Source organism: Megalobrama amblycephala, linkage group LG3 (genome assembly GCF_018812025.1).
Source record: "Megalobrama amblycephala isolate DHTTF-2021 linkage group LG3, ASM1881202v1, whole genome shotgun sequence".
NCBI lineage: Eukaryota > Metazoa > Chordata > Actinopteri > Cypriniformes > Xenocyprididae > Megalobrama > Megalobrama amblycephala.
Genome location: NC_063046.1, coordinates 51,135,726 through 51,162,094, shown reverse-complemented (window position 1 = coordinate 51,162,094; position 26,369 = coordinate 51,135,726). Strand labels below are relative to the sequence as shown.

The following is a 26,369-nucleotide window of genomic DNA, read 5'->3' as shown; positions in this document are numbered from 1 at the left end:
GTCTTACCTTTAAAATCTTCTGCCTCTATTGTTCACAATTAAGTATCCAATTAATTAATTACAGTTTGAGTCATAAAAATCATACATTCTCTGGCAAAATTATGCTGATATCAGGAGCTGATATTTTTGCTGCCAACTGCCATCGTAACCACGGTAATCTCTCTGACTCACTCACTCTCTCTCTCTCTCTCTTTGACACTCTCTCTCTCTGACTCACTCACTTTCTCTCTCTCTCTCTCTGACTCACTCACTTTCTCTCTCACACACACACTCACACTCTTTCACTCACTCAAACTCACACTTGCACACACACACACACACACATTAATGCTGTCACCTTTTATTCCCACCCCATGCACGCTTTTTACTTAGGCCTACATTAATTATAGATTTTTAGGGACATTTTAGGGACGTTACATAATTTTCTCACACACAAAAACATGGCACCTGGAGCCACATCACAGCAGTGTACTGTTTGCTATAAACAGATCGGAAGTGCCATCCAAATCATGTAAACACTGTGGAATAACAGTTAAACAAAAGAAAAGTCTGGAACACCAAAAACTTAAATTTGATCACCAGTGGGCAGCCAAATTAAAAAAAGATGGAAATATTTGCAAAATCATGAATTCTGTTGACTTGATTGTAAGTTTTTTTTTAATATATGAAATTATAAAAAAAAAAAAAATGACACAAAAAGCCTATTAGCACTAAAGTAAGTTTCTTAACTTTGATGTATACTCTTGTTTAAAACATTTTGTTCTCTCTTCTCAGCTCCATAAGTTGGAATTACTAGGTGTCTCACCAATGCTTTTCATTACAACACAGAAAGGCCAGCACCGCTCTACAAAAGTCTTAGTTAAAAGCTCATACATTCAGAGCCATCCCTCAGTTCCAGTTATGCAGAGGCTTTATGAGGCTGTTACAAGAGGTATTTATTTGTACATTTGCATTCACAATTTGAAAAACTTCTCATTGTAATACCTACTCATTTACTCTTATCTCCAAAAGATTGTTATGATGTCACACTAAATATATGTTTTTTTAGAGTGCATGTAGTGGCATAACTACTGTTAGTGTTTCATTAGTATTCATCAATATATATAAATCATAACTTACTCTAAAATTATTATTATTATTATTATTATTATATTATAGTTAGGAAGGACTATTATCAGCTGTAGATGAGTGTCAAAATAATGTCAATTGAAGAAAAGTTGCAACACTCGCCCTAGAAGAGAAAAAAAGTTTAAATTTAGTAACATTTTAGCCATTGTCAAGAGCATAAGGACTTTGTCAAGAACAACTATATCACACAATGCTTTACACCTTCTCACAATCACCTTTAGATATTTTGGATGTCCATGTCACCAAGTCTGGACAGTCATTAAGTACAGACCATTACTGAAAGTCTGGACATGGTACCCAATGTCTATACACTGGGATGCTGAAATATTTTTCACCCCTAGAACAGGCAAAAATAAATGTATTCATAAAAAGTATCATCACCTGTAATTTATGCAATGTCATGTATGCTATATATTTCTCATGTGGGCATTGATGTATGTTTGAAAAACATCTAGAGAACTTGTATATGCGAACATTGTAGTGCCATAAGACATGAGGATGTTAGTCACCCTGTAGCACAATATTTCAGATAGCATTCACATTGAACAAGTTCATGTATTAGGCCAGGGACGAGATATTGATGTGAATCATAGGTCCAAGGAAACTTTTGGGATTTTTACTTTAGATTCGTTGTTTCCCAAAGAGCCTATTTAGGTAATAGGCTATGGTATGTTTTATTGAAATTTCTCTTTATCCCTTTTGATCTTGTAAAAGAAGCCACTCCCACAGTTAGTAGAGTACACCTGTTGCTGATTGTAAGAATGTTTAAAGCAGTGTGTGATGAAGTTGTTTTTGATGTCTTATGAAGGCCTTGACAGTGGCTAAAACATTGCTTGTTTTAAACTGAGGGGCTGTTTACACAACAAACTGAAAATGGAAACATTTTATGCATTTTGCATTTTGTCCATTCATTTACACAACAACAACATTTTGGGGCATGAAAACAAGCTTTTGAAAATAGGATTTAAAGTGCAAGTTTTTGAAAACAATGCCTTTACAGTCACCACATAAACAACAAAAATGTGAATTTGTGAAAATGGTGACATCATGGTAATGCGTATTACGTGTTCACATTTGTATTGCGTGTTTCTTGACAAAGTGACATCTCCAACTACTGGCCTGGAAGTGAATAAAGTTCTAATGTTTTTTTTGTTTTTTTTTTTCTTGAGTGTTGCACCTTTTCTTCAATTAAGATTAACTTTTGTTTTTTGATAGTACCTCCTCTTTAGATGGTTGAATATATCTTTTTAACCCTTTTTTGTCAAAATAATATCCATATAGCAGGAATTAATATAGCTATAATATAAAACATGTTATGTGGTTAGTTAATATCATGTATTAAGCTGACTCACTGGAATTGTTCTTAATGTAAGCAGTTTCTGCTCATAATGACTAAAATATAAGAAACATATTTGACAGTTTTGAATTACAATCCAAATTTGGAGTCATCTGAAATCTTTGGAAAGACTGGAACTAGCACAATCTGTAGTTTCCTCAGGATGGCTATCCCGAGGCAAAATCAGGAAAACAAATTAAAAAGAATTAACGTAGCTGCAGTTCATTGCATTTCAGGCAGAAGACGATCAGGTATATTTCATACTTTTTCATCAGATACCACTGTTTGTATAGATGCAGTGAGTGAATGGTAATTTATATGATGTGTGTAATCTAGAGTCACATTATCAGGAAGACTATTCTAGAGTTGAGGAAGCAATTGTGAAAATGCTCTACCTTCTTTAGTTCTATTCTATGTTCTATCAAAAGATGTATGACCTAAGAGCGTGATGTATAGCGTTGGTTAAATACAAAGGATCTGGTGCAGGTGTGCCCAATCCTGGAGATCTATCTAACTGCAGAGTTTAGACCCAATCCTTATCCAACACAGCTGTATTTAATTATCAAGTGCTCCTGAAGATCTTAAACCAGGTTTACACTGTACAATTTTGACCACAATTTGGCCACCTTGGACAAATTTAAGAAATACTAAAAGATTCCTCTGATCCTAGGCTAAAATATGTAATCTTGTTAGTTTGACGTTCACTGACAGGACATTGCAATCAGATTTGACCTCAGACAGAATTCTAGCAGTGTCAGAAGATTTGGCACACGATCCTGCAGTGTGACTTCCCCTATGACATCAATCAAATTGTCTTCATTTTTCAAGACAAGCCATGATCAAACTTAATGTTAGAAATTTCTTTGTTAGCCACCATTTCAGTCTTGCGTGTAATGCAGCTCACAGTCATCAGACGTGTTAACATAAAACTCCAGACAGGTTTTCTTGTGCACGTATTTTAACATGTCTTGATTGCTGTATGGTCTGTATATTTAATTAGTGTTAGTTTGGTCAGAAATGGAGCTGAACTTTACTGTTCAAAAAGTTTGGACACATTATTATTTAGAATGTTTTTGAAAGAAGTCTCTTATGCTCATCATGCCTGGATTTATTTAATCAAAAATACAGAAAAAATAGTCATATTGTGAAAATCTATTACAATTTAAAATGTTTTTTCATATTAATATACATTAAAGGAAACACTTTACAATAAGGTTAATTAGTTAACATAAACTAATAATGAACTGCACTTATACAGCATTTATTAATCTTTGTTAATTTTAATTTCAACATTTACTAATACACTATTAAAATCAAGAGTTGAATTTGTTAACATTAGTTATGTACTGTGAACTAACATGAACAAACAATGAACAACTGTATTTTCATTAACTAACATTAACGAAGATTAGTAAATACAGTAACAAATGTATTGCTCATGGTTAGTTCATGTTAGTTAATAAATGAACTAATGTTTAACTAATGAACCTTATCGTAAAGTGTTACCACTTTAAAATATAATTTATTCCTGTGATCAAAGCTGAATTTTCAGTATCATTACTCCAGTCTTCAGTGTCACATGATCCTTCAGAAATCATTCTAATATGATGATTTACTATCAATGTTGGAAACAGTTGTACTGATTAATATTTTGTTTTGTTTTTTTTGTTTTTTTTTTAACCTGTGATATTGTTTTCAGGATTAGCATAAAAAGTTTATTTATTCAAAATAGAAATCCTTTCTAACAATATATGTCTGTACTGTCACTTTATCAATTTAACATGTCCTTGCTGAAAAAAGTATTAATTTCATTATTTCCTTTTTTTAAGAGAAAAAAAGTGTATATTGTTACAAAAGATTTCTATTTTAAATAAATGCTTTTCTTTTTAAACATTTTATTCATCAACGAATCCTGAAAAGTATCACAGTTGTGCTGCTTAATATTTTTTATAACCTGTTTCCAACATTGATACTAAATCAACATATTACAATGATTTCTGAGGAAAGGATCATGTGAGACTGATACTGGAATAATGATGCTGAAAGTTCAGTTTTGCATCAAAGATATAAATTGTATGGTATAGAATATTAAAATGGAAAGCCATTATTTTTGTTTTAATTGTAATACTATTTCACAATATTACAGTTTTTGTCTTTTTTTGGGTCAAATACTGCAGGCTTGATGAACAGAGAAGAGACTTTTTTACAAAAACATTAAAACATTAATGTCTCCATTTTTGACCAGTATTGAAGACCTCCAGGAACATGATTGTGCACCCTGAGCTAGAGCATTATAGGCAAATAGGCTGTATAGGTAAGCAGCAGTATAAATAAGTTAAATACTGTTCTTTTTTCTTAACCCTCTACAGGGAACACCTCTGCCTCTGTGTCTAACACCTCTGCCTCTGCGTCCAGTGACCCTCCGTCTGTGTCCAACACCTCTGCCTCTGCGTCCAGTGACCCTCCGTCTGTGTCCAACACCTCTGCCTCTGCGTCCAGTGACCCTCCGTCTGTGTCCAACACCTCTGCCTCTGCGTCCAGTGACCCTCCGTCTGTGTCCAACACCTCTGCCTCGGTGTCCAGTGCCCCCGCCTCTGTGTCCAACACCTCTGCCTCGGTGTCCAGTGACCCTCCGTCTGTGTCCAACACCTCTGCCTCGGTGTCCAGTGACCCCGCCTCTGTGTCCAACACCTCTGCCTCTGCGTCCAGTGACCCTCCGTCTGTGTCCAACACCTCTGCCTCGGTGTCCAGTGACCCCGCCTCTGTGTCCAACACCTCTGCCTCGGTGTCCAGTGACCCCGCCTCTGTGTCCAACACCTCTGCCTCTGCGTCCAGTGACCCTCCGTCTGTGTCCAACACCTCTGCCTCTGCGTCTAGTGACCCTCCGTCTGTGTCCAACACCTCTGCCTCTGCGTCCAGTGACCCTCCGTCTGTGTCCAACACCTCTGCCTCTGCGTCCAGTGACCCTCCGTCTGTGTCCAACACCTCTGCCTCGGTGTCCAGTGACCCCGCCTCTGTGTCCAACACCTCTGCCTCGGTGTCCAGTGACCCTCCGTCTGTGTCCAACACCTCTGCCTCGGTGTCCAGTGACCCCGCCTCTGTGTCCAACACCTCTGCCTCTGCGTCCAGTGACCCTCCGTCTGTGTCCAACACCTCTGCCTCGGTGTCCAGTGACCCCGCCTCTGTGTCCAACACCTCTGCCTCGGTGTCCAGTGACCCCGCCTCTGTGTCCAACACCTCTGCCTCTGCGTCCAGTGACCCTCCGTCTGTGTCCAACACCTCTGCCTCTGCGTCTAGTGACCCTCCGTCTGTGTCCAACACCTCTGCCTCTGCGTCCAGTGACCTCCGTCTGTGTCCAACACCTCTGCCTCTGCGTCCAGTGACCCTCCGTCTGTGTCCAACGCCTCTGCCTCTGCGTCCAGTGACCCTCCGTCTGTGTCCAACACCTCTGCCTCTGCGTCCAGTGACCCTCCGTCTGTGTCCAACACCTCTGCCTCGGTGTCCAGTGACCCCGCCTCTGTGTCCAACACCTCTGCCTCTGCGTCCAGTGACCCTCCGTCTGTGTCCAACACCTCTGCCTCGGTGTCCAGTGACCCCGCCTCTGTGTCCAACACCTCTGCCTCGGTGTCCAGTGACCCTCCGTCTGTGTCCAACACCTCTGCCTCGGTGTCCAGTGACCCCGCCTCTGTGTCCAACACCTCTGCCTCTGCGTCCAGTGACCCTCCGTCTGTGTCCAACACCTCTGCCTCGGTGTCCTAGTGACCCCGCCTCTGTGTCCAACACCTCTGCCTCGGTGTCCAGTGACCCCGCCTCTGTGTCCAACACCTCTGCCTCTGCGTCTAGTGACCCTCCGTCTGTGTCCAACACCTCTGCCTCTGCGTCTAGTGACCCTCCGTCTGTGTCCAACACCTCTGCCTCTGCGTCCAGTGACCCTCCGTCTGTGTCCAACACCTCTGCCTCTGCGTCCAGTGACCCTCCGTCTGTGTCCAATGACCCCGCTTCTGCATCCATCAACTCCACCACTGCAGCCAATCACCCTGCATCTGTGTCCAGCAACTCTGCCTTTGAGACCAGTGGAACTGCTTCTTTGTCAAATAACCCCACCCCTGCATTTAACGACCACACCTCTGTGCCCAACGACTCCGCCTTTACAGTCAATATTTCCAATGTGTTCTACAAGCCAATGAAAAGAAAGGGGAGACAAATACATAATGGTAATGTTTCCATCTTTGTAATGCTTATTGTTGAACTACATTCAGTTAATTTGAAAGCTATTTCAAACTATTTTTTTTTTTATTGGTTTCAAAATTAACACATAACACTGAAAAAAAGACAGTTTATTTTTGTTATTGTCTAATTAAGTTGTAATTATGGATGCATGTTGTTGCGTTACAGAATGTTCACATAACAGCCAGGATGTGTACCATGGAGAGGTTGTGAGGGAGAGAGATAGGGAGGTTGGTCAGAATAAAGAAGGAAAAAAGCCACTTCATTACTACTATTTATTCCTCTTTTAAAACCTTCAAATGAATTGTAATGTTACATGTAAGTTTTGCTACTGAAACAGTAAGTTAACAGCACTGGTAACTGGCAACATCCCTAAACAGTTTCACTGATCAGTAAATTGTCCAATTATATTATTGTTAGGTAGACAAGTACATGAAAATAACTGTAGCAGAAAACAGTTATTTTATTCCTTGTGCTGTTTAGCTTGAAGTATAATGATGTAACAGATCTTGATACATTTTTTTGTCTGTCCGTTCTTTAAAGGGAAGAAAAGAATATCTTTTTCGTTGGCAGCCTTGCGCATCTTGGTAAGTACAGACATTTTATTTGGTAGCTTATTCGACCTTATTGTTCCCAACCACATTCCTGGAGGCCCACCAACACTGCACATTTTGCATGTCTCCTTTGTCTGACACACCCATTTTAGATCTTTGAGTCACTACTAATGAGCTGATAGCCTTAATCACTAATCAGGTGTACTCATCCATGACCGTTAGGGTAATTTTCACCTAAATTCTAAAAATTTTTTTTTTTCAGGATTCCTTGATGAATAGAAAGTTCAAAAGAACAGCATTTATCTGAAATACAAAGCTTCTGTAGCATTATACACTACCGTTCAAAAGTTTGGGGTCAGTAAGAATTTTTATTTTTATTTTTTTGAAAAGAAATTAATACTTTTATTCAGCAAGGATGCATTAAATCAATCAAAAGTGGCAGTAAAGACATTTATAATGTTACAAAAGATTAGATTTCAGATAAACACTGTTCTTTTGAACTTTCTATTCATCAAATAATCCTGAAAAAAAATATTGTACACAAATATTTTGTACAATTGTACACATTAAATGTTTCTTGAGCAGCAGATCAGCATATTAGAATGATTTCTGAAGGATCATGTGACACTGAAGACTGGAGTAACGATGCTGAAAATTCAGCTTTGATCACAGGAATAAATTACTTTGTGAAATATATTCAAATAGAAAACAGTTATTTTAAGAATATTTCACAATATTACTGTTTTTTACTGTATTTTTAATTAAATAAATGTAGCCTTGGTGAGCAGACGAAACTTCTTTTAAAAACATTAAACATCTTAGTGGTTCCAAACTTTTGAACTGTACTGTGTATATTTGCATTATTATGTGTAAAATTAAATTAAAATTAAATTATGTGTAAATTGGTATTTATTGTTTTATTTGCACATATAGAGGCACCTCTTTCATTTGATCATAGAACATTAATTTTTGTTAATTATGTAATTAATTATTTTGTTAATTATTAATGCCATTTGAAGAAACAGGCACAATGGAAATATTGCTGGTCATATAATTATTGCAAGCCATCATTCTGATACAAAGTTTAGTGTATTTTATTATTATATTTCATAACAATACTTATGACTAAACTATAGAACTATTGAAGTGAAGGACATGTAGGGCCTCATTCAAAATCATAGCATGTTATTAAATATAAAAACAAGTTATTAAATATTTTTTAAAAAAAATAGCCTACACCAAACACTGTATCAGCATACGATAGCTTATGGATTGTGATCAATACCTGCTTCAGATGTCATGCATAGTTAACAGTGAGTGGTGGTTCATGGAAATATTTTTTATAGTATAAACTCATGGGCAGTGCTGGACAAAATAATTTTTGGCTGACAGAATTATTGTTGTATAGAACTGATAAGATGAAAAAGGTGTTTCTGTGTCAATGAAATATTGAAACTATAAATGAACCAATGTAGGGGAAAAAAGAAATTGAGTCAAATTCTCATTTTTACATTGTTAAACTAAACTTTCCAGTGAGTGAATTGAATGGTCAAAAAGACTGGGCACATCTTTTGACAGGGTGATTTCAAGTTTTATAACAACTACTGTCTTTCTTTTTTTTTTCTTAGTGGCAAGAAGTGGCGGAGTACATGGGTGTCCGAGGATGCTGTACAGTAGTTTGCGAACTATTTGCTTCTGTTTAAATTCATAAACATTTGACATATCAATGCATATAATGAAATAAATACAAAATATGAGTAGTAATTGTGCTTCAATGAATTTGTTTTAACAAATACATTGTACTTGAACAGTGGATGCATGCCTATTTTAATCTTGCAAAAGCATCTATCATATAATACATCCTACAATAAAGTATTGTGTTCTGCAATGAAGTGTGTTTAATGTTGTACATTAAAAATGGGGTTTCATTAAAAAATAAATTTATGATTGATTTGTAAGAAAGGTATCCTGATTCTTTTAATAAAATGATACAGTAACATTGATATAACATGCTGTGGTAAATACAGTAAACATGCCAGGTTTCAGTTACTTGGGAGGAATGCTGCAAAATGCATTACAGGACTAGGTTATAGGTTATAATTCTACAGACACTTTTGGCACAACTTTGTCTAGGATATGTACTAGGGAATTATCAACATGGATCCTTTACTGCATTATAAAATAGAACATACACCGTACCAAGGAAGCATTTAAGGAAGTGCAAGAAGATGAGGATAAAAAAATTGTTTTTCTTCAAATTACAGAAGGTTTTATATTGTGATTATTTATATTGCATGCATTTTTGCACCTTGATCTATGTCATAGTAACAAAATTATCTCAATGATATCTGAATGGCATATTGGCCTTATGTAATATTACAAGGTGTGTCAGACTGTAATGCTTTCTTAAATGTAATGGATATCTGAATAATTCTACTATAGAGCAGCTAAAAATAGAATTTGAATTTGAGCTGAATGACAACTCTGATTGTTAGAGCTGCTTTACAGCAGAATTTGAATGTCATTTGAATATTTTTCTGTTTATTACTGAGCTTTGAATCAATCTTGTATAAAGCACTACAACAATAAATGTGACAACTTCTGTTATACATATAAGTTGGATTAGTTGTTTCAGGTTCACCCAATGCCACTGTTTATAAAATACAGATATAAAAAGAGATAATCAGTATGTAATATAGCCATATAAGTTTTTAACATTTTTGACAACTGCTTGTGGTATAAATTCCCACTGTATGCACATAAGCTAGATAACTGGTTCAGTCACCACATATCTCTATTATCCACTGGTGGCCCTCACACTGAGTCAGATGGTGTCCCATCCCCTGCGATCACTATAACTTGGGAATTAAGAAACTCTTGTGCCTCACTAACTTGTTGCACAGAAGTAACCAGGCAGGACTCCAGACAATGCCCTTGACATCTTGACATCACAGTCAGGTGCATCTCAGACAAATCACAGCGAAATACCCACTGCATGTATTTATTTAGAATTATGCATGTAAAACATATCATAAATATCAGTGCTGCAAAGTAAAAGTGATTAAGTTTTGATTCTTTTTTTTTTTTTTTTTCATCAGATCAGAGTCTCACAATACCCATCAAAAACTGATACAAGCATAATGAAAAGAGGAAAAAGATAAAATTCTAGAATATAAATGTGACTCAACATAGTTTGTTGTACATGATGAGGAGAATACATATGTGTAGGATTTATTGCCCTTCCACCCCCAGGGGCCCAGTAGTGACCCCTTGAAGAGCAAAAAAATGCATACTTTGAATGACTGTAAATCAAAGTCTGATTAGTATATTTAAAAGAAAATTTGCAGGACAACTCTTTATGTTGTGTTTAATAAATAATGTTAGATACAGTTTCCTGACATATATAGAAAGGTGGTATAAATGCGTTTTAAAAAGTGTGCATAGTAATATACAAAATTTCAGCATATCTCTTAAATATGTCACAGAGGTTTGCCCAATGAACATATTTAAATATCCATTGATTCTTTAAAGATGGAATTTATTTTATTTAATAAGTAAACGTTTTTAAACTACATTACCCATAAGCCTCCGCCATTCTGTCGATGGAACGTGAAATCATGGCGCTGATACTTGTAGTTCTTTAGGGGCCCAGTAGTGACCCCTTGAAGAGCAAAAAAATGCATACTTTGAATGACTGTAAATCAAAGTCTGATTAGTATATTTAAAAGAAAATTTGCAGGACAACTCTTTATGTTGTGTTTAATAAATAATGTTAGATACAGTTTCCTGACATATATAGAAAGGTGGTATAAATGCGTTTTAAAAAGTGTGCATAGTAATATACAAAATTTCAGCATATCTCTTAAATATGTCACAGAGGTTTGCCCAATTAACATATTTAAATATCCATTGATTCTTTAAAGATGGAATTTATTTTATTTAATAAGTAAACGTTTTTAAACTACATTACCCATAAGCCTCCGCCATTCTGTCGATGGAACGTGAAATCATGGCGCTGATACTTGTAGTTCTTTGAAGTGTGTGCTTAGGATTAGGGTTAGGGTTGGGATGTCGATAATGGGGTAATTTCTCTCAACATAGCAACGTGGTATTGTTAACTGAATGTATAAGTGGCATAATATTAACAGCAAAACGTACTTTGCAACAAGAAGCGCTTTTTAATAGGGGTTTAAAGATCAACCAACCAGAGCGGTTCCTGCCGGTGCTGTGGAGCCAATGACAACGCAGTTCAAAAGAGGCGCCATGCACACGTCTACATATATGGTCAATTACGACAGGATCTTCCGGTTTTATATGGCGAATTTATTAATGAGATGAATGCAAGATTCCTATAAACATTTATTTGGTTATGTTTTATACATTTATAATTTCCCATTAAACGTAAACTAGCATTTTTAAACGATAGATTCCTTTGTGTGGTTAACCTGATGTAGAAATAGGCTTTAAGTTAGGCTCTTCTAAGCAAGGGCCAAATGGTTTCCATCCATTGCATACACCATGGGGTTAAGTAATATTAATTAAATATATTAATTAATTACACATATTAAATACATAAACATTTACCCCCAGTTTCACAGACAAGGCTTAAGATAGTCCTGGACTAAAATGCATGTTTGAGCTGTTTTTAGGCTTTTAAAAAAATGTGGCACATGTAAGCTTCTGAAAACAGTCTTAAGCCTGAAATAAGATCCTGAATTTGAATCATTACACACAAATCCAACAGTACTCACCTGAAATGGGCTAAAAATCAAATAAACCAGTTGTCAATCAGTCTATTAGGGCAAGGATGAAAAAGGACCTGGGTAGGCATTTTAGTTATATCAGCTCTAGAGCAAAGCAGTTTAGCACATTTATTGGACAAATCTGCAGCACACTCATACTGTAAACAACAAAACTGGTTGGGAGCTTCTCTGTGAATTTGTCATGAATTTGGTACATTTTGGTAAAACATTGTACATATAGTCATGAATATTACAGGTTACATCAAGAAGCTATTTAACAATAAATAATAGTGAATGCAAGTAATATTTTACAGTGCAATTTTTACCATGTAAATTATGAAATTTAATATAAAAACAAGAATTTAACAGTAGGATTACACATTTGCACAACACCTTGTCAGTGTTTTATCAAGTAATATAGACAGTTAAGATTTAATGGAAATTAAATGAGTATCATAAATTAGTGTATGTTACTCAGTTTTTTCACAGTAATGATTTACAAGGTTTTTAAATTTCAAATGAAACTTCGTCTTCATCCTCCTCCTCATCCTCTGAACCATACTGGATATAATCCTCATCCATGTTAAGGTAATCATCATCTTGCAGTTCCTCACACACCTCACAATTGTCTAGGACACTACCGTACAGCTGCCGAACCGAGGATATGTGACTTTTTAGGTAGCATAGTTTTTTCTGTAGTAGAGCGTGAAGTCCCAGAATTCCACTTTTGGAAAGGTCAGAGTCCTGTTCTGTAAGTAACACAAAAACACAAAATTATAAATCATTTTAAGGAGTTATAATCATTTATAGTCATTTTAAGGAGGTTCTATTCTGCTTTAATTTTCTGCAATTACAGCATCAATTAACTTATTCACCAATTGAAGAAAGCGATTATGGATTATTAACAGAGATTCAGTTAAAGTGCAAGATATTATGGACATATTGATTTTAATATTGTTTTTTAACAAAATTAACAGAGATGTAGTACTTACTCTTCTTTGTTATATCAACAGCAACATGACATGAAAGGTCATTTAGAAGAGACAGATCCCTTTTGAGGCTTTTCCAGTGATTCCTGATTTCATTCAGGACAATGCACTCCTCTTCGGTAAGGCGCTTTAGCAGCATCAGTTGGTCAAAGGCCCTTTTTTTGGTGACAAGATTATCTGTGAAGATATTTCCAAAAATAATGACATGAATAGTTTATCAATATACTTTGTACAAAGGTGTTTAAATATTTAATTAAAAAATGAATATAAATTTTAAAAAAATTCTGACGTTTGCATGTATAAACAGAAACAATTATCAAAGCTACAATTTTTATGAATGTATTATACATTTCATTAATGACAACTATTTTATATTCATCATATCTATCAATATACTACAAACTTATTTAATAACCCTAACCCTAACCCTAAACCTAAAGCATGCAAGATGTCCTGCTGCACAATAGGTATACACAACATCCACTGTAAGCAGATAAGCTGCTACATACTGTAAATACAGTACACACATCTAAATGAGTAACATAACATACCACGCTCATCCAGTACCCATGGCCATGCATAGCTCTCACATGCCAGAATTGAGTCGGCTGACTGCAGCTTTTCAGGTGCTTCCCTGTTGTACTCATCCACAGCTGCACTAAATTTGGCCTTTTCCTCCAAAATTTTTCTACGGAGTTTGTGTCTTCTTTTGTTTCCATCTGAAAAGACAAATGCAATGCCATAATATGTGCAATTTAAGACTCTTTCTTAAATTAATTAAAATGCAAAATACTGTACATATTTGTTAAAGAACATGACATTTATTTCCTTTCCCAAAGTTCTTCAGCTTAGTGCTATCTAAGGTCTCACTTTTATAAAACACCACAACAGAGTGTAGAAATTGTTAAGAGGGCCTATTATGTAAAATTCACTTTTTGAACATTGTGTCCCCTGTGTGTATAACCAACCACCCTACAATCATAAAAATCTATTTTTTTTTAATGATCCCCATAAATCAGAAGCAGTGTCTGAAAATGCACTGTCACAGTTTTCTCCCTACTGTGACATCATTGAAGGGAAAAGCCCCATTCACTGGCAATGATCTCTGCCCTATTAGCATAGATCCCTAAGGGAGCCGCACACAGTCCGCCATGTTTATACCCTCTCTAGAGCAGATAGTGATATAATGTTTCAGCTATTCACACAATATAACTAATCTGTTGATGGCTGTAATAATGAATATCTGTGGTTAAAAACTAAGCTCAGAATCGATCCAGAATCGTTGGGAGAGAGAATCGTGATGCATTGTTTTTTTTCTCCCACCCCTAGTATGACCAACACAATATTAGGTTAAACATAAACTGTTCCTGTAGGCCAGGCCTATATGCGTAACATGCCAAGTTGATGCTTACTCTGAACACTGCTTTACTCTCTCGAATGTCACGTGACCAGAGTGTAATCGCAGCCTTTGCATTTAAAAAATCGTATTTTATCATATTGTGATATTATCACAAATGCAATTAATCATTCAGCCCTATTTGTGATTAAACTTTTCATATCCAGAACATGCAAGTACTGCACCTTATAACGTGTTTTCGCAATCGCCTTTCTGAATGTGCTAATGTGGCTAAAGTTACCATTGTCTCTTACTGTATTCACAGAGACCAGAGCTTGTTATTTTTAACCTGAAAACGCTCACTGTCTATAATTCTGAAGCACACTTTTAGTACTTAAAAACAAATTAATGACATAGCTCTGATCTCTGTGAATAGAGACAAAAAGTTTAGCCACATTAGCCATACAGTAGGTGTAAAAACCCACACAAACATTCACAATATATAATGTGGTACTTGCATGTTCTGAATATGAATTTGGATCACAAACATTTTTATTCACTGCATGAGATTCTTCAGACTCCAGTTGTTGATGCTGGAGAATCCAAACTAGCACAAGCTATAAAGGTTACACACTCTTGAAAAGGGAGTGAAAGCAGCTGATCATTTGTATTTAAAAAGACACTTGAAAACACCATGTTTTTGCTCACACCCAAATAAAACATACTATAATAAATAATCCCTGGGATTAGGGCTGGGCGATATATCGCATGCGATTGTCATTCGCATTTCGTCAGTAAAGCCGGTTCCCTGATTACCGCTAAATCGCCATCACCTGCTTTCAAATGGAGCAGCATTTAATAGACAGAACCGTAGTTGACTGACAAGCTACGCAATATCACGTTCATTATCGAAGGCGATTCATCTGTGATATTGAACGTGATATTGCGTGGCTTGTCAGTGATGTACGGCTCTGTCTATTAAATGCCGCTCCATTTGAAAGCAGGTGATGGTGATTTAGCGGTAATCAGGGAACCGGCTTTACTGACGAAATGCACGTGACAATCACATGCGATATATCGCCCAGCCCTGCCTGGGATATTTTGAATTGAAACTTCACAGACACATTCTTTTATTACAGCTTGTAAAAAGGGGGATAATATGTCCGCTTTAAGGCCAACTCACACCACACAGATTAATGCCAACAAACACCAACAATCAAGCTGGCCATTAGATTTAGAGATTTATGAAAATAACTGCCCCAACAGACACCAACAAACGCTGACTGAACATGTTGAGACAGGAGAAAACAAATCCCAACAAACACCAACAGACTTGATGCATTTGTTGGTGTTTGTCTGAGTGGTGTGAATTGGCCTTTAAAAGCTTTAAAATTATTTAATGTTTAAAATGATCTAACCTGTTTGACGGTAAAGATCTCGCTTCCTCTGCCTGATGCTCACATAAAGAGTCTCAATTGTCTTCTGGAGTCCCTGTTGACTGCTTGCATTCTCCTTACTTGTTGCTAAATTATTGATAAGATATGCTTTTACAATAGAAATAAACATGTACATTATGATTACATCAGAGGTATAAGGATGAGGCTTAAATTTAAAAAAAAGTAGAAACAAAAGTCATACACAACACTACAGTCAAAGTTCTGTTACTGAAAGGGTTAAAACAATAAGTACAGTGCTAAAATAATCTAAAATATGCCTACCTGTATCAGCCCACTGCTGGATTTCACTGGTCCAGTCTTTAAGTGTGTCATCTGTTACTGCAAACTCTGTCTTTAGTGCATCAAGATTTAGGGACTCCTCCTGAATTTGTGCTTTTGTCTAATGAACAATACCATAAAGTGCATTTGTTAAAAGATAAAAACTAATGACAGATGCATACATGATTATTGACCCTTTTCAAATGGAAAAACAGGATATACATTTTTTTTTTTATTAATACATAAAGTTGGTCTTGGAATTCACAGTTTTGACTTTATAGTTGCCACTTGCCTACTGAACCACAGCAAATACTACAGCAAAATTAAACACTAAAAGACTACAGCTGTCACCTGTAAAAGAGGAAAGCAATTTAGAAACATACCTTTATTAATCTTCGGGACAGCACGTTTGCAAGGTTGTCAATTTTGCGTTGATTCCATGCCATGGCCTGGATAGTAATCATGTCTGTCCTAGCTAAACAATGTAAAATAATATAAATAATCGATAGCTCCCATTAATGTTGCATACTATTTTTTCCATTTTGGTTTGTTTAGAAGACTGATATGAAAATGATGTTGGACTTGCATTAACACCTCTAGGGATGATCAAGTGTCAGGTAAAAGTTTAATACTAATGCCATTTAAAAATGAATGGATTTTTTGAGTCCCATTAGGTAACTTTGCATTGAATATGTTTGTAGTTATGCACTTACCTCCTTTGGTCATGTATTTACTGCATATAGCAGTTCTCGACAAGAAGCTGTTTACTTGTTCCACCTCTTCACCCAAGGTGGTGCCTGCTCCTTCTTGGTTTCGGCCACCCCACTTAATCTTGTGCACGGAGATCAAATATTTAACAAATAAAACAACCACATCTTTTAGAATACACACACAAATTCACAATTACTGATCATAAATACACAAGTCACAAATTTCATGTTCTGGAAAACTGTTTACCTCACATTTCCAAGAGTGGGCCTTTGCATGCATCACTGACAGGAATGGCTTCATGTGCAGGAGAGGAGAAAGCTCTGGACAATCATTAACAACTCTCTGCAGGTATGGCCAGTACTTGCATATTACGTCAGTGCACATGAACTGAACATTCCTTGGCGTCAGCTCCTTTTGGAGAAACAACGGATATGCAAATATTTCCCCCCTCATCATGTTCAGACTTCTCAGCAGCACACCATGCCGACAGACAGCCACCTCCATCCCCTCCTCATCCAGCTTGTTGATTTTCTTTGGGATGGACTCCCGTGCTGCAGTCCACTGACTCGATCCACAGACACCTTTTCCAGCGGACTATCAAGAGGAGAAAGAAATGTGATGATCCAACAACACTGTATTAAATTATGTTTGTGGATAAATGTCTAAGGAAATAAGTGGGGTGAAAAAACGCCAACAGACAAACATTTCAAATGACCACATGTTGAATTTTTGCTTTACTGCAAGCCATGTGAGATAGAAATATATGACAATTCAATGCATTGGTCTTAATTTTGCTATTGTGTTTACATGAATATGTGCATTGCTATTTTTTGTTCAGGAAATACAATTTTTGAAAGCACTATGACAAAACAATACAACCTACGTGCTTTGTCTTCTTATTAATGTAGTCCACGAACTTGGAAACATCTTCATCCTCACAGACAAAGACACCCTTGAACAGACCATGATCTTCAGCCCTTGAATATAATTACATAATTACTTAATGAAAAGCTAATTGGCATTAAATATTATTTTAATGCTTTTCACAGTGTTATAGAATTTCTGCTACCCTCTTTTGAAGCGATACAATTTCCTGTTACCATCGACTGACACAGCAAGCATAAATGGAGAACAGGCTGGACACTCAAACACTTTCAGTCCACAGAGCTGATCAATTTGGAACTGGCAGTATCTCCATTCGAAAAAACTTCTTTGAAAAGCATCTGTGCAGATCTTTCCATCCTGTGAAATAACACACAAAAAAAACATAAACCTTGTAAGAATGTAAGAGTAATCGCTCACTCCTAAACATGAAAAGATGAAAAAAGGAAATGATTCAGTAGTTCATTTAATTAATACTCGGCCAAAGAACTCCGTCCGCTGTTCCAATAAACTGACGAAGGACTGTCTAGAAAGTCCAGGAGCAGTCAATTTCATGTGGTCGTATGACACAAACACATCAATTTTATAAAGTGTTTCACAGCTTGCTGTGGCAGGCCAGTAACCAGACTTGATCAGGTGTGGGATGCTGGTCGTTCTGCTCATATGGCATGTTGAGCATGTGAAGGTTGGCAAGCTGACGTTGTAGCGACCTATTGAAATAATGTATAGTATAAAAACAAAGTAATCAAAAATGTATTTATTTATTTATTTTTTTTAAATACACTGGACTCACCATCAATTCCAATGAGAATAGCCTTTTTACCTCCTGACACCACAATGGTATCAGTGGCACAGCTGCAAATTTGATCAGGTGTCTCTAGAGGCAAAAGACAATCTGGGAAAAAAAGTAAGGCTAGAAAATTCAACCTTTACCAAAAAACTATAGCTGCGTTATTATTATGATTACATGGAAATTCACATGATAGATTAACATGAAGGTATTATAAATTCTAAAACAACTGAATTACATGCCTTTTTCCTCAAAATGGAATTGGTTGTCAATATCCACCTTCACCAAAGTAGACGGGGATATGGCCCGAAAGAATCCCTCTACATCTGTCTCTCGGTTGTGCAGTTTCCTTTCATGGGCCAATATATCGCAGTCTGCACAGTACAGCTGTTTAGGAACACAGTCTTTACAGCGGATAACAGATCGCTTCAGTTGGCAGTGCTGGCACTGTCTGATATCCGTGTACTCAGCTGTTAATAAAGATTCCACCATCTCGGGCCTCAAAGCTGCCCACTTCTTTTTAGCCTGGGCCATGCGAACTGACCATGTGTTTGAGGAGGTCGGATTTGAGCACTGAATGTCTCCAGTATCAGCCAACAGATCCTCTACCTCTTGATGAAGAGTTTCTGGATTAGAAAAAAAACTAAAGTAATTATAGTGTTCATGGCAGTTGGTTAGACGGATCATTACAAAGCAGTGATTATACTGAGAACTCTTTAAACAATACAAACATACACACCTATATCTTCAACTGCTGGCCAAACAGTGTGAGAAGGCTGTGATGGAACTTCACCTAAGAACAATGAAACAACAAAAAGTCACTAATAACTCTGCAAGACTAGTTATTTTGAAAAGTGTTGATGTCATTACTCACCATGATCAATCTCTACTTGCCCAGACTCCAAAGATGACATAGCTGGACTGTTAATCGTTGTAGCTAAAAACAAATTAAGAGTAATTGAAGCATACAGAACAGCCAGATTATGATGCTACTCATTATGAGAGGAGAAACATGTATAAGCTGCAAGAATACATTGTGTAAAATATAACAAACATACATTTGGAAATGTTTGCCTTGGTGAGTTTTGGCCTTCTCCGTTTTGGCACAAGATGCCCAAACTCATCCCTCTCTACAAAAGAGACTGGTCTGACACGAGTGCTACAGGCTTGTTTGGTCTTCTTTTTCAGCTAGAAAAAAAAGGACATATTTTTTCGTTTGTAAATTCATGTTTAAACAAAATGCAAAGATGACCGTAAGCTAGGTCTTTTAAATATATTAACAGATAAAAATACAGCAAATTAATTCGAATTAAAAAGTAGTTAAATGAAAACAAAACAAAAAATTGAAATGAAATGTATTCATCATTACTGGTGGAGGGTTGAAGGTTTGTAGAATTTCTTCAGCCTCCTTGGTAGCTGCTTCAAGTGCAGCACTGGCAGCTTTGAGTTCAAGTTCCCTTGTAATAATTGCAGCTTCCTGACATAATTGGTCAAAACCTGAGTTTTGACAAGATGCCATATTGAAGATGAGAAAGAGAAATAATCAAAGAAAAGTCAAAAGACAGAGACACAAAGGAAGAGAAGAGGGATGGATGGAGGGAGGGAGGAAGAGAAGAAGGATGGAGGGAGGAAGAGAAGAGGGATGGAGGGGGAAAGAGTTGCTGTGTATGTATGTGTGAGTGAGTGAGAGAGAGAGAGAGAGAGAGAGAGAGAGAGAGAGCGCTTTTGAAAGAGATGGCTCTTAAAAGAGCCGTTGGGTTGATATGTCGAAGGAAGTCTATATGAAGGATTAGTGTAGGATCTGAAGTAACTGCAAGGTAGAAAAAGAAATGCTGAATTACAATTTTTGCATAGTAAATAAAAGGAATTAACAGCATAAATAACAAGGACTATATATAAATAAATGCTTGTGCTTTAGCTACAGATTAACACAGTAGAATAACAGTAACTATAGTAAAAGCATAGTAAGCATTGCCGTATTGAGCTATAATTCCACCAATATGAACATAATAAACTGATCGAAGCTAGCTAACGCTAACGAGTTTAATCACCCTAGCTAGCGATATATGTTCAACTTTTTGGAACAAAACATGGTAAGAGATGGCAGATTAAATCCAGCGAGCATTATGGAGCCGATTTGATTCATAAATAACATATAATGGACTTATATAGAACATTATAAAAGGACATTAGGACAGCATATGACAGACTACTTACCGAGATGTGGCACGTGTAACTGCTGTTTAATATCGCGATGCTTTCCAATCGAGAGTTATTCAACGCGAACAAGAAATCGTACTATACAGTACGATTTAACCACGTAATTAAATCGTGCGAATTAGTACGAATTCGCCTTGACGAGGTTGTTTTAAATGCAAGGAACAAATCGTACGAATTCGTACGACCCAGCTCGTACGAATTCGTACGATTTAGCCACTTGGTTAATTCGTACGAAATAGTACGAATTCGCCGTGAGATAGGGTTGATTTGTCACTCTATACTACGCAAAAACCCGGTGAGTCCTCTGTGCACGCGTAGTACTCAAATCCAGCAAAAGAAAGAGTTCGAACAAACTGAGCGCTGGGCTCATTTCCCAAATAGCAAGAGGGGATGATTGACAAATGCGTACAGCCTATCAATAAAAAGAGACAGCAACACAAAATCCCGTTCGATCCCTCCTTCCACTCCCGCCGTCTCAGTGACTCAATTCTCAAGCGAGGACAGTAGTCACGGTAGGCTACTTAATAACCCCTTAAGGTAAACGGGTATAAAATGCTCAAGTAATGTTGAACAACAAATCTAAATAAAATTGAAATCGCTATATGGCTTAGTGATTATGAAAAAGCTGTGATGATGTGTGACTGACTGACAAGCGCGAGTCTGGAGAAACAGGCGTTGAGAAACGTAGCCTACACGTGTTGCGTTATTGTGTTAATAAATATATAATTAAAGTACCTAATTATGTTAAATAGCCTACTTATTGTATGAAAACTAGCATTAAAAGTACCGTTGTCTCAGAGCTGCGCGAGCTCTCTCATAAACACAAACGCGCGAGCGCACAGAGAGGGAAGATCATTGTAAAATGAAAATTGCCGTGCTTGGTTTAAAATTTGTTCTTGCTTGTGTTATTTTTTTGGCAGAAAACATTTTGAATCATCCACCCGTGTTTTTAAGATTCGTTAAATGACGGACGCTTTAGTTAACACAACCCCGCCCTCGTTATATAACTTCTTGATATTCTTGAATACTCGATACGTTTTGCTCTTATTGGTCCTGTCTATTCATTGTCAACTGTTTTCTATAAATATGTTTGTATTGGCTAAACTTTAATCAGCGAATGTTTGTCTTGTTTTTAATTCAAAGACAAATAGAAACCCTTTTTTCCCTGTGGGATTTAGTATCATATTTGGATATTGGAATAATAAATTAAGTATTTTAAACGAATCACATGTAAACTCAATGTTTATTGTTTTCTAAGGGTTTCTTCATTTTAGACTAGTTTTCATCACAAAACCTGTAAACGACTCGACTGTCAGGTTAGTTATATGTAAATATAGCCTACTTGAAATTGCAAACAAATTTTTTTAGTCCATATTAAATATATGAATGCCATTCACTTGTGGTTGTCAGTTTGTATAAGAACACATTATGCAATGCAATATTAATCATGAATTTAAAAAAAAATGTTTTTGAGCAGGTGTAGTGAAATTTTTAATTGTCAAATTTAAAAAACTTTAACATTCAAAATTAGATTAACGAAGATGGGTGTGTGTGTGTGTGTGTGTGTGTGTGTGTGTGTGTGTGTGTGTGTGCGTGTGCTTTGTGTATTGTGTATTGTATTCTCAAAAAACAAAAACAAAAAAAAACGTCTCCAATCCCGTCACACTGGTACTCAAAAATTTTTTACAAGGTTGTATATGCTGTATAGGCTTTCATTTTGTAGAGCATGAATCAAGGATTCATATCATGTATATTGCTAAATTCGGTTTTCACCTATTATTGCTCAATCATCTTTTGTACACACACAGTTCAGTAATTTACGGGAGTGACAACCCAGCTAAAACATGACATACCAGTTACGTAATTTATTGGTACTTTTTGATAGTTTCATTTCTTACAAACTGACAACGTAATGATGACAACACGTGCTGTAATTTCATTACCATCAAATTACCAACTCACAACATCATCAGTACGATCTCAATGTTTACTGGGTTTTACACAATTCTGGTTCATTTGTAGCATGGGTTTGGTGAAGTGTAATAAAAACAAACATTGACTGTGTCCAAAATCACCCCATTACCCTTTAACAGGGCATTATTTGGGAGGACAGCAATTTGTAGTGGTGTTCGAAACCATAGTGGATGTTATAGAGTGTACTCATTTAATTCCACAAAGCACCACAATAATGAATGTTTAACCAATGTAGGCTCAACATCTTGAAAATACCCATAATGCACTGTGGCGGTCATGCCAAATGAATTCCAGAAGTTGCCGCCTGCAGCTGAATCATCCATCTATCCATCATCCAAACCGCTGGTCAAATGTGGGTACAGCGTAATTTCATACAGGTATAAATTCCTTTTTAATTGATTATTAAATTGTTTAATTAAGGTTTATACATGCTAGATTCTATAACAGAGTTCAAAATAACTGTTTTCATTACTACTGGAGCTGCCAGTTTGCTAAGTTTCAAATGATTATTAAACGGCAAGCTAAAATTACACAAAACTGCCCTTCCTAGTGCACTCAGTGTCCGAATTGACTCGTTTTCATTCGCTCGTTCAAGTGGACTATATTATTGGAATAATGTAGGGTATAGGTATGGGGGCGATTTCAAACACAGCCAGTATGAGCTCACTTGTCATGCGTCTACATTTAAAATAAGGAACTTAAGCGCGTAAAAGACACGTGAATGGCCCCTTAATGCGTAATGACAAAACAGACATTGCCTGCATGCCCACACATTCAAAATGTATGGCCGTGTTTCCCAAAAGCATTGTGAGCCTAAGTTGATCATAAACTAATTGCACAAAAGGACTCTATGATCTACTTAGGTGTACAATTGTGGTATACCCACAGAAAGTATGTAAACAAATATTATAGAGTTATTAATAAATATATTCTCTTTTGAACTCTGAATATGGACAGAGATCTGTGCAGAGAGTCCTATTTTGATATGGGAAGAACAGGCGTATGTAACTCTCCAGGGTTGGGCAAAAATACATCAAAATGTATTTTAAAATAAAATACCAAATACCTTGATTTTAAGTGTATCAAAATAAACTACAAAATACAGCAGCCACAAAATGTATCAAAATAAACTACTGTATTTTTGTATTTTAAAAATACTACAAAATACTTTTACAAAGGAGCATGAAATTTCTTTGCAAACCTTCCATCAACTGGCCTATTTGATCGAACCTTTCATCATTACACTGACTCAGATGATTAAGTAAACAATGTTTGATAGCAACAGCTTTTCTCTGCCCGAGTCATGCAATAAATCTAACATATGCAACCAGTTAAAGGCACAATATGTAGGATTTTTGGATTAAAATGTCCAAAAATTGCTAGAACAATTTTATATATTTTGTTGACTTGTGTACTTACATTATCCCAAAAAAATTTCAAAAATTGTTTAAATCCAGAGAAATAAGCAATTTTAACCAGGACACAGACCGTGTCTGTGTGTCGCCTATCAATGACATCATTACCCTCGATTTCCGGTTTTATTTTGTAGAAACCACGGAAACATCAAAGACACTTTAGTATATTATGTGTTTTATTAGACAGGGGAGCAACTGTTTGGATACATTCATCGACAGAAAACTACTCATGTTATATAGCTCAACACATTAAGTCTTTTTGTTAGAATCTTGTTTTCTTGATTTACAGTGAGTACCATGTTTTACCATGACTAATATCGATCTAGCTTACTGCAGTGTGCAACAAGTGTCTCATAGCAGCCCCCGAGCAAACACACAGAGTAGCATTATAACAACTTTCAACACACAAATGTATCTAATATGATAAAACAGAGCTGCTTTACCCCACGAGACATATGTGTCGCACTCGTCTCTCATTATCATTCACTCCAGCAGCCTCATTCAGCTCTCACAGCACTCGGCCCTGCTCTGCTTCATACTACAGTAATGTAAATAATCTCATCCATGAACATGATTTCTGCCCGAGTCTCATCCCGATTGTTTCCACCGGCAGTAGATGTGAAGACAACTCCTCCCATGATTCTGTGAAATCAAGGTGTCATCAAGCTATGCCTTTGTTTTGAATAAGCGACCTCTAGCGGCGAAAAATTACCTATTGTGGCTTTAACAGATCCAATATTAACATATCCCTGTGATCTCCCAGATGAAGGTTAGTTTTAAAGTAACCAATAATTTTTGTAGTTTAGTTACTTGGTGTTTGGTAACAAAAGCCCTACTTTGCATCAGCAACACTGACTCAATGACAAACAAATCATTCATAAGAAGACAACTGACGGCACCTGTATTCATAGCAACTAGTTTCTAGCAGCAGCCCCCTATATTTATGATTAACAATCAAATGATTAATTTGTTATTAATCATTTGATTGTTAATCATAAATATAGGGGGCTGCTGCTCATTATAATAGTTTTCAAGAACATTATGTAAATTGGTAAACTATTTAGCCTAGGCTACCAAAACGAACACCAAAATTTAATATGAACTGTTAAAAATTTTACGCAAAATTTACGCCATTTATGAAAAAAAAAAAAAAAAAAAAATGATGGAAAGCTGTCAGCCAGCATGTTTCTTGACCACCTTCTTTCATATGGATCAATTTTCTGTTTTGATCGCAACAAGTCTCTGCAGACTATTGAGTAGGCACCAATCAGAGGCCACATTTTTATGATGTCATCACGTAGACTTCTTACAAAGTATTTTACAGTATTTTAAAAATACAAAAATACAAAACACTGAAGTATTTTGATACAAAATACAAAGCCATTTTCATCAACCCTATCAAATACAAATTACAAAATACTATTTTGTATTTGAAATACGTATTTGAAATACATGTATCATAAATACTGCCCATCCCTGACTCTCTCTCTCTCTGCAGTTGCCGCACATATATGCAAAGGAGCTGGCAGATTCCCGGAACAGACACGATTCCGGATTATCTTTTTTGTTTCCTGTATTCACAGGTAAATAGCATGAACGTTTGAGAAAACTTGTTCAAATATTGTAACATCTGTTAATTGCAATGTACAGTGAGGTCTATTTGTGAAGTAATTTGAAAATCTGATGTTATTTCTAAAAGTGTTGTATGGGCCATGTAGTCCGGAGAAAATGCTTTATACATTATATACTGTGTATTTAAGTCTAATATGCTGTTATTTAGTAATCTGAAGTAAAATATATTCATTGGTTTATGCTAAAAAAGTTAACTGGTTAAATGCTGCATACAAAGCTCACACTGGATTGGCGCTTGGCATGCTTACTGATCATGTGATCTGTCCATGTAGAGAAGTGGGTAATGGCGGCCCGTATAACTTATTGCTTTACATTGTTATAACAATATGTGTATAATGCTAGATTTAACTGTATTAATCAATGAAAAAGCATTCAATGAAAGGTTGTTGAATGTTTAAACAGATTAAATGAGAAAGACAAACTGTGAAAAAATTTAAAGAAAGAGACAAACAATGAAAATGGGATTCTAAAGCTTTATTTTTGTGTTTGAAGAAACTACTGTTTGTGGATGTTGAATATTGATTGATTATCAATAAATATAAATGTTCGCAAAGAACAGACGTGACTCCCGATTCTCTTCATTGTTTCCTGTGTTCACAATAATCTGTCAGGTCTCTGGAGGCAGGGCTTGCAACAGATGGGGGCTCATCTTGGGGGCTCATCTGGGATTGGCTCTACATGACATGAGGTGGCTGATCCAAGCATCTCAGAGCCACTG

At 36.4% G+C, this 26,369-nt stretch overlaps 2 protein-coding genes across 3 annotated transcripts; one reads left to right on the top strand and one right to left on the bottom strand.

Annotated features, from left to right (window-relative positions):
* Positions 1-505: 505 nt before the first annotated feature.
* Positions 506-9,425, top strand: LOC125264074 (uncharacterized protein PB18E9.04c-like). Its single transcript, XM_048183319.1, has 6 exons — positions 506-645; positions 775-931; positions 4,834-6,678; positions 6,860-6,921; positions 7,235-7,278; positions 8,874-9,425. Exons 1-6 carry the CDS (start codon positions 625-627, stop codon positions 8,920-8,922), a joined length of 2,178 nt encoding a protein of 725 aa, XP_048039276.1. The 5' UTR covers positions 506-624; the 3' UTR covers positions 8,923-9,425.
* Positions 9,426-11,553: 2,128 nt separating this feature from the next.
* LOC125265637 lies at positions 11,554-21,014 on the bottom strand. Of its 2 annotated transcripts, XM_048185998.1 has the most exons (19): positions 20,628-21,014; positions 19,780-20,220; positions 19,469-19,598; positions 19,285-19,347; positions 19,150-19,203; positions 18,653-19,036; positions 18,414-18,515; positions 18,098-18,330; positions 17,808-17,980; positions 17,622-17,715; positions 16,985-17,332; positions 16,805-16,858; positions 16,622-16,634; positions 16,411-16,502; positions 16,031-16,148; positions 15,731-15,835; positions 13,528-13,695; positions 12,980-13,153; positions 11,554-12,736 (listed from the first exon to the last, which is right to left on the bottom strand). In XM_048185998.1, exons 2-19 carry the CDS (start codon positions 19,927-19,929, stop codon positions 12,495-12,497), a joined length of 2,697 nt encoding a protein of 898 aa, XP_048041955.1. In that variant the 5' UTR covers positions 19,930-20,220; positions 20,628-21,014; the 3' UTR covers positions 11,554-12,494. The 2 variants fall into 2 exon arrangements, with proteins under 2 accessions (XP_048041955.1, XP_048041954.1); XM_048185997.1 differs by lacking the exon at positions 16,622-16,634 and having other exon boundaries at positions 16,741-16,858; positions 20,628-21,011.
* Positions 21,015-26,369: the final 5,355 nt, after the last annotated feature.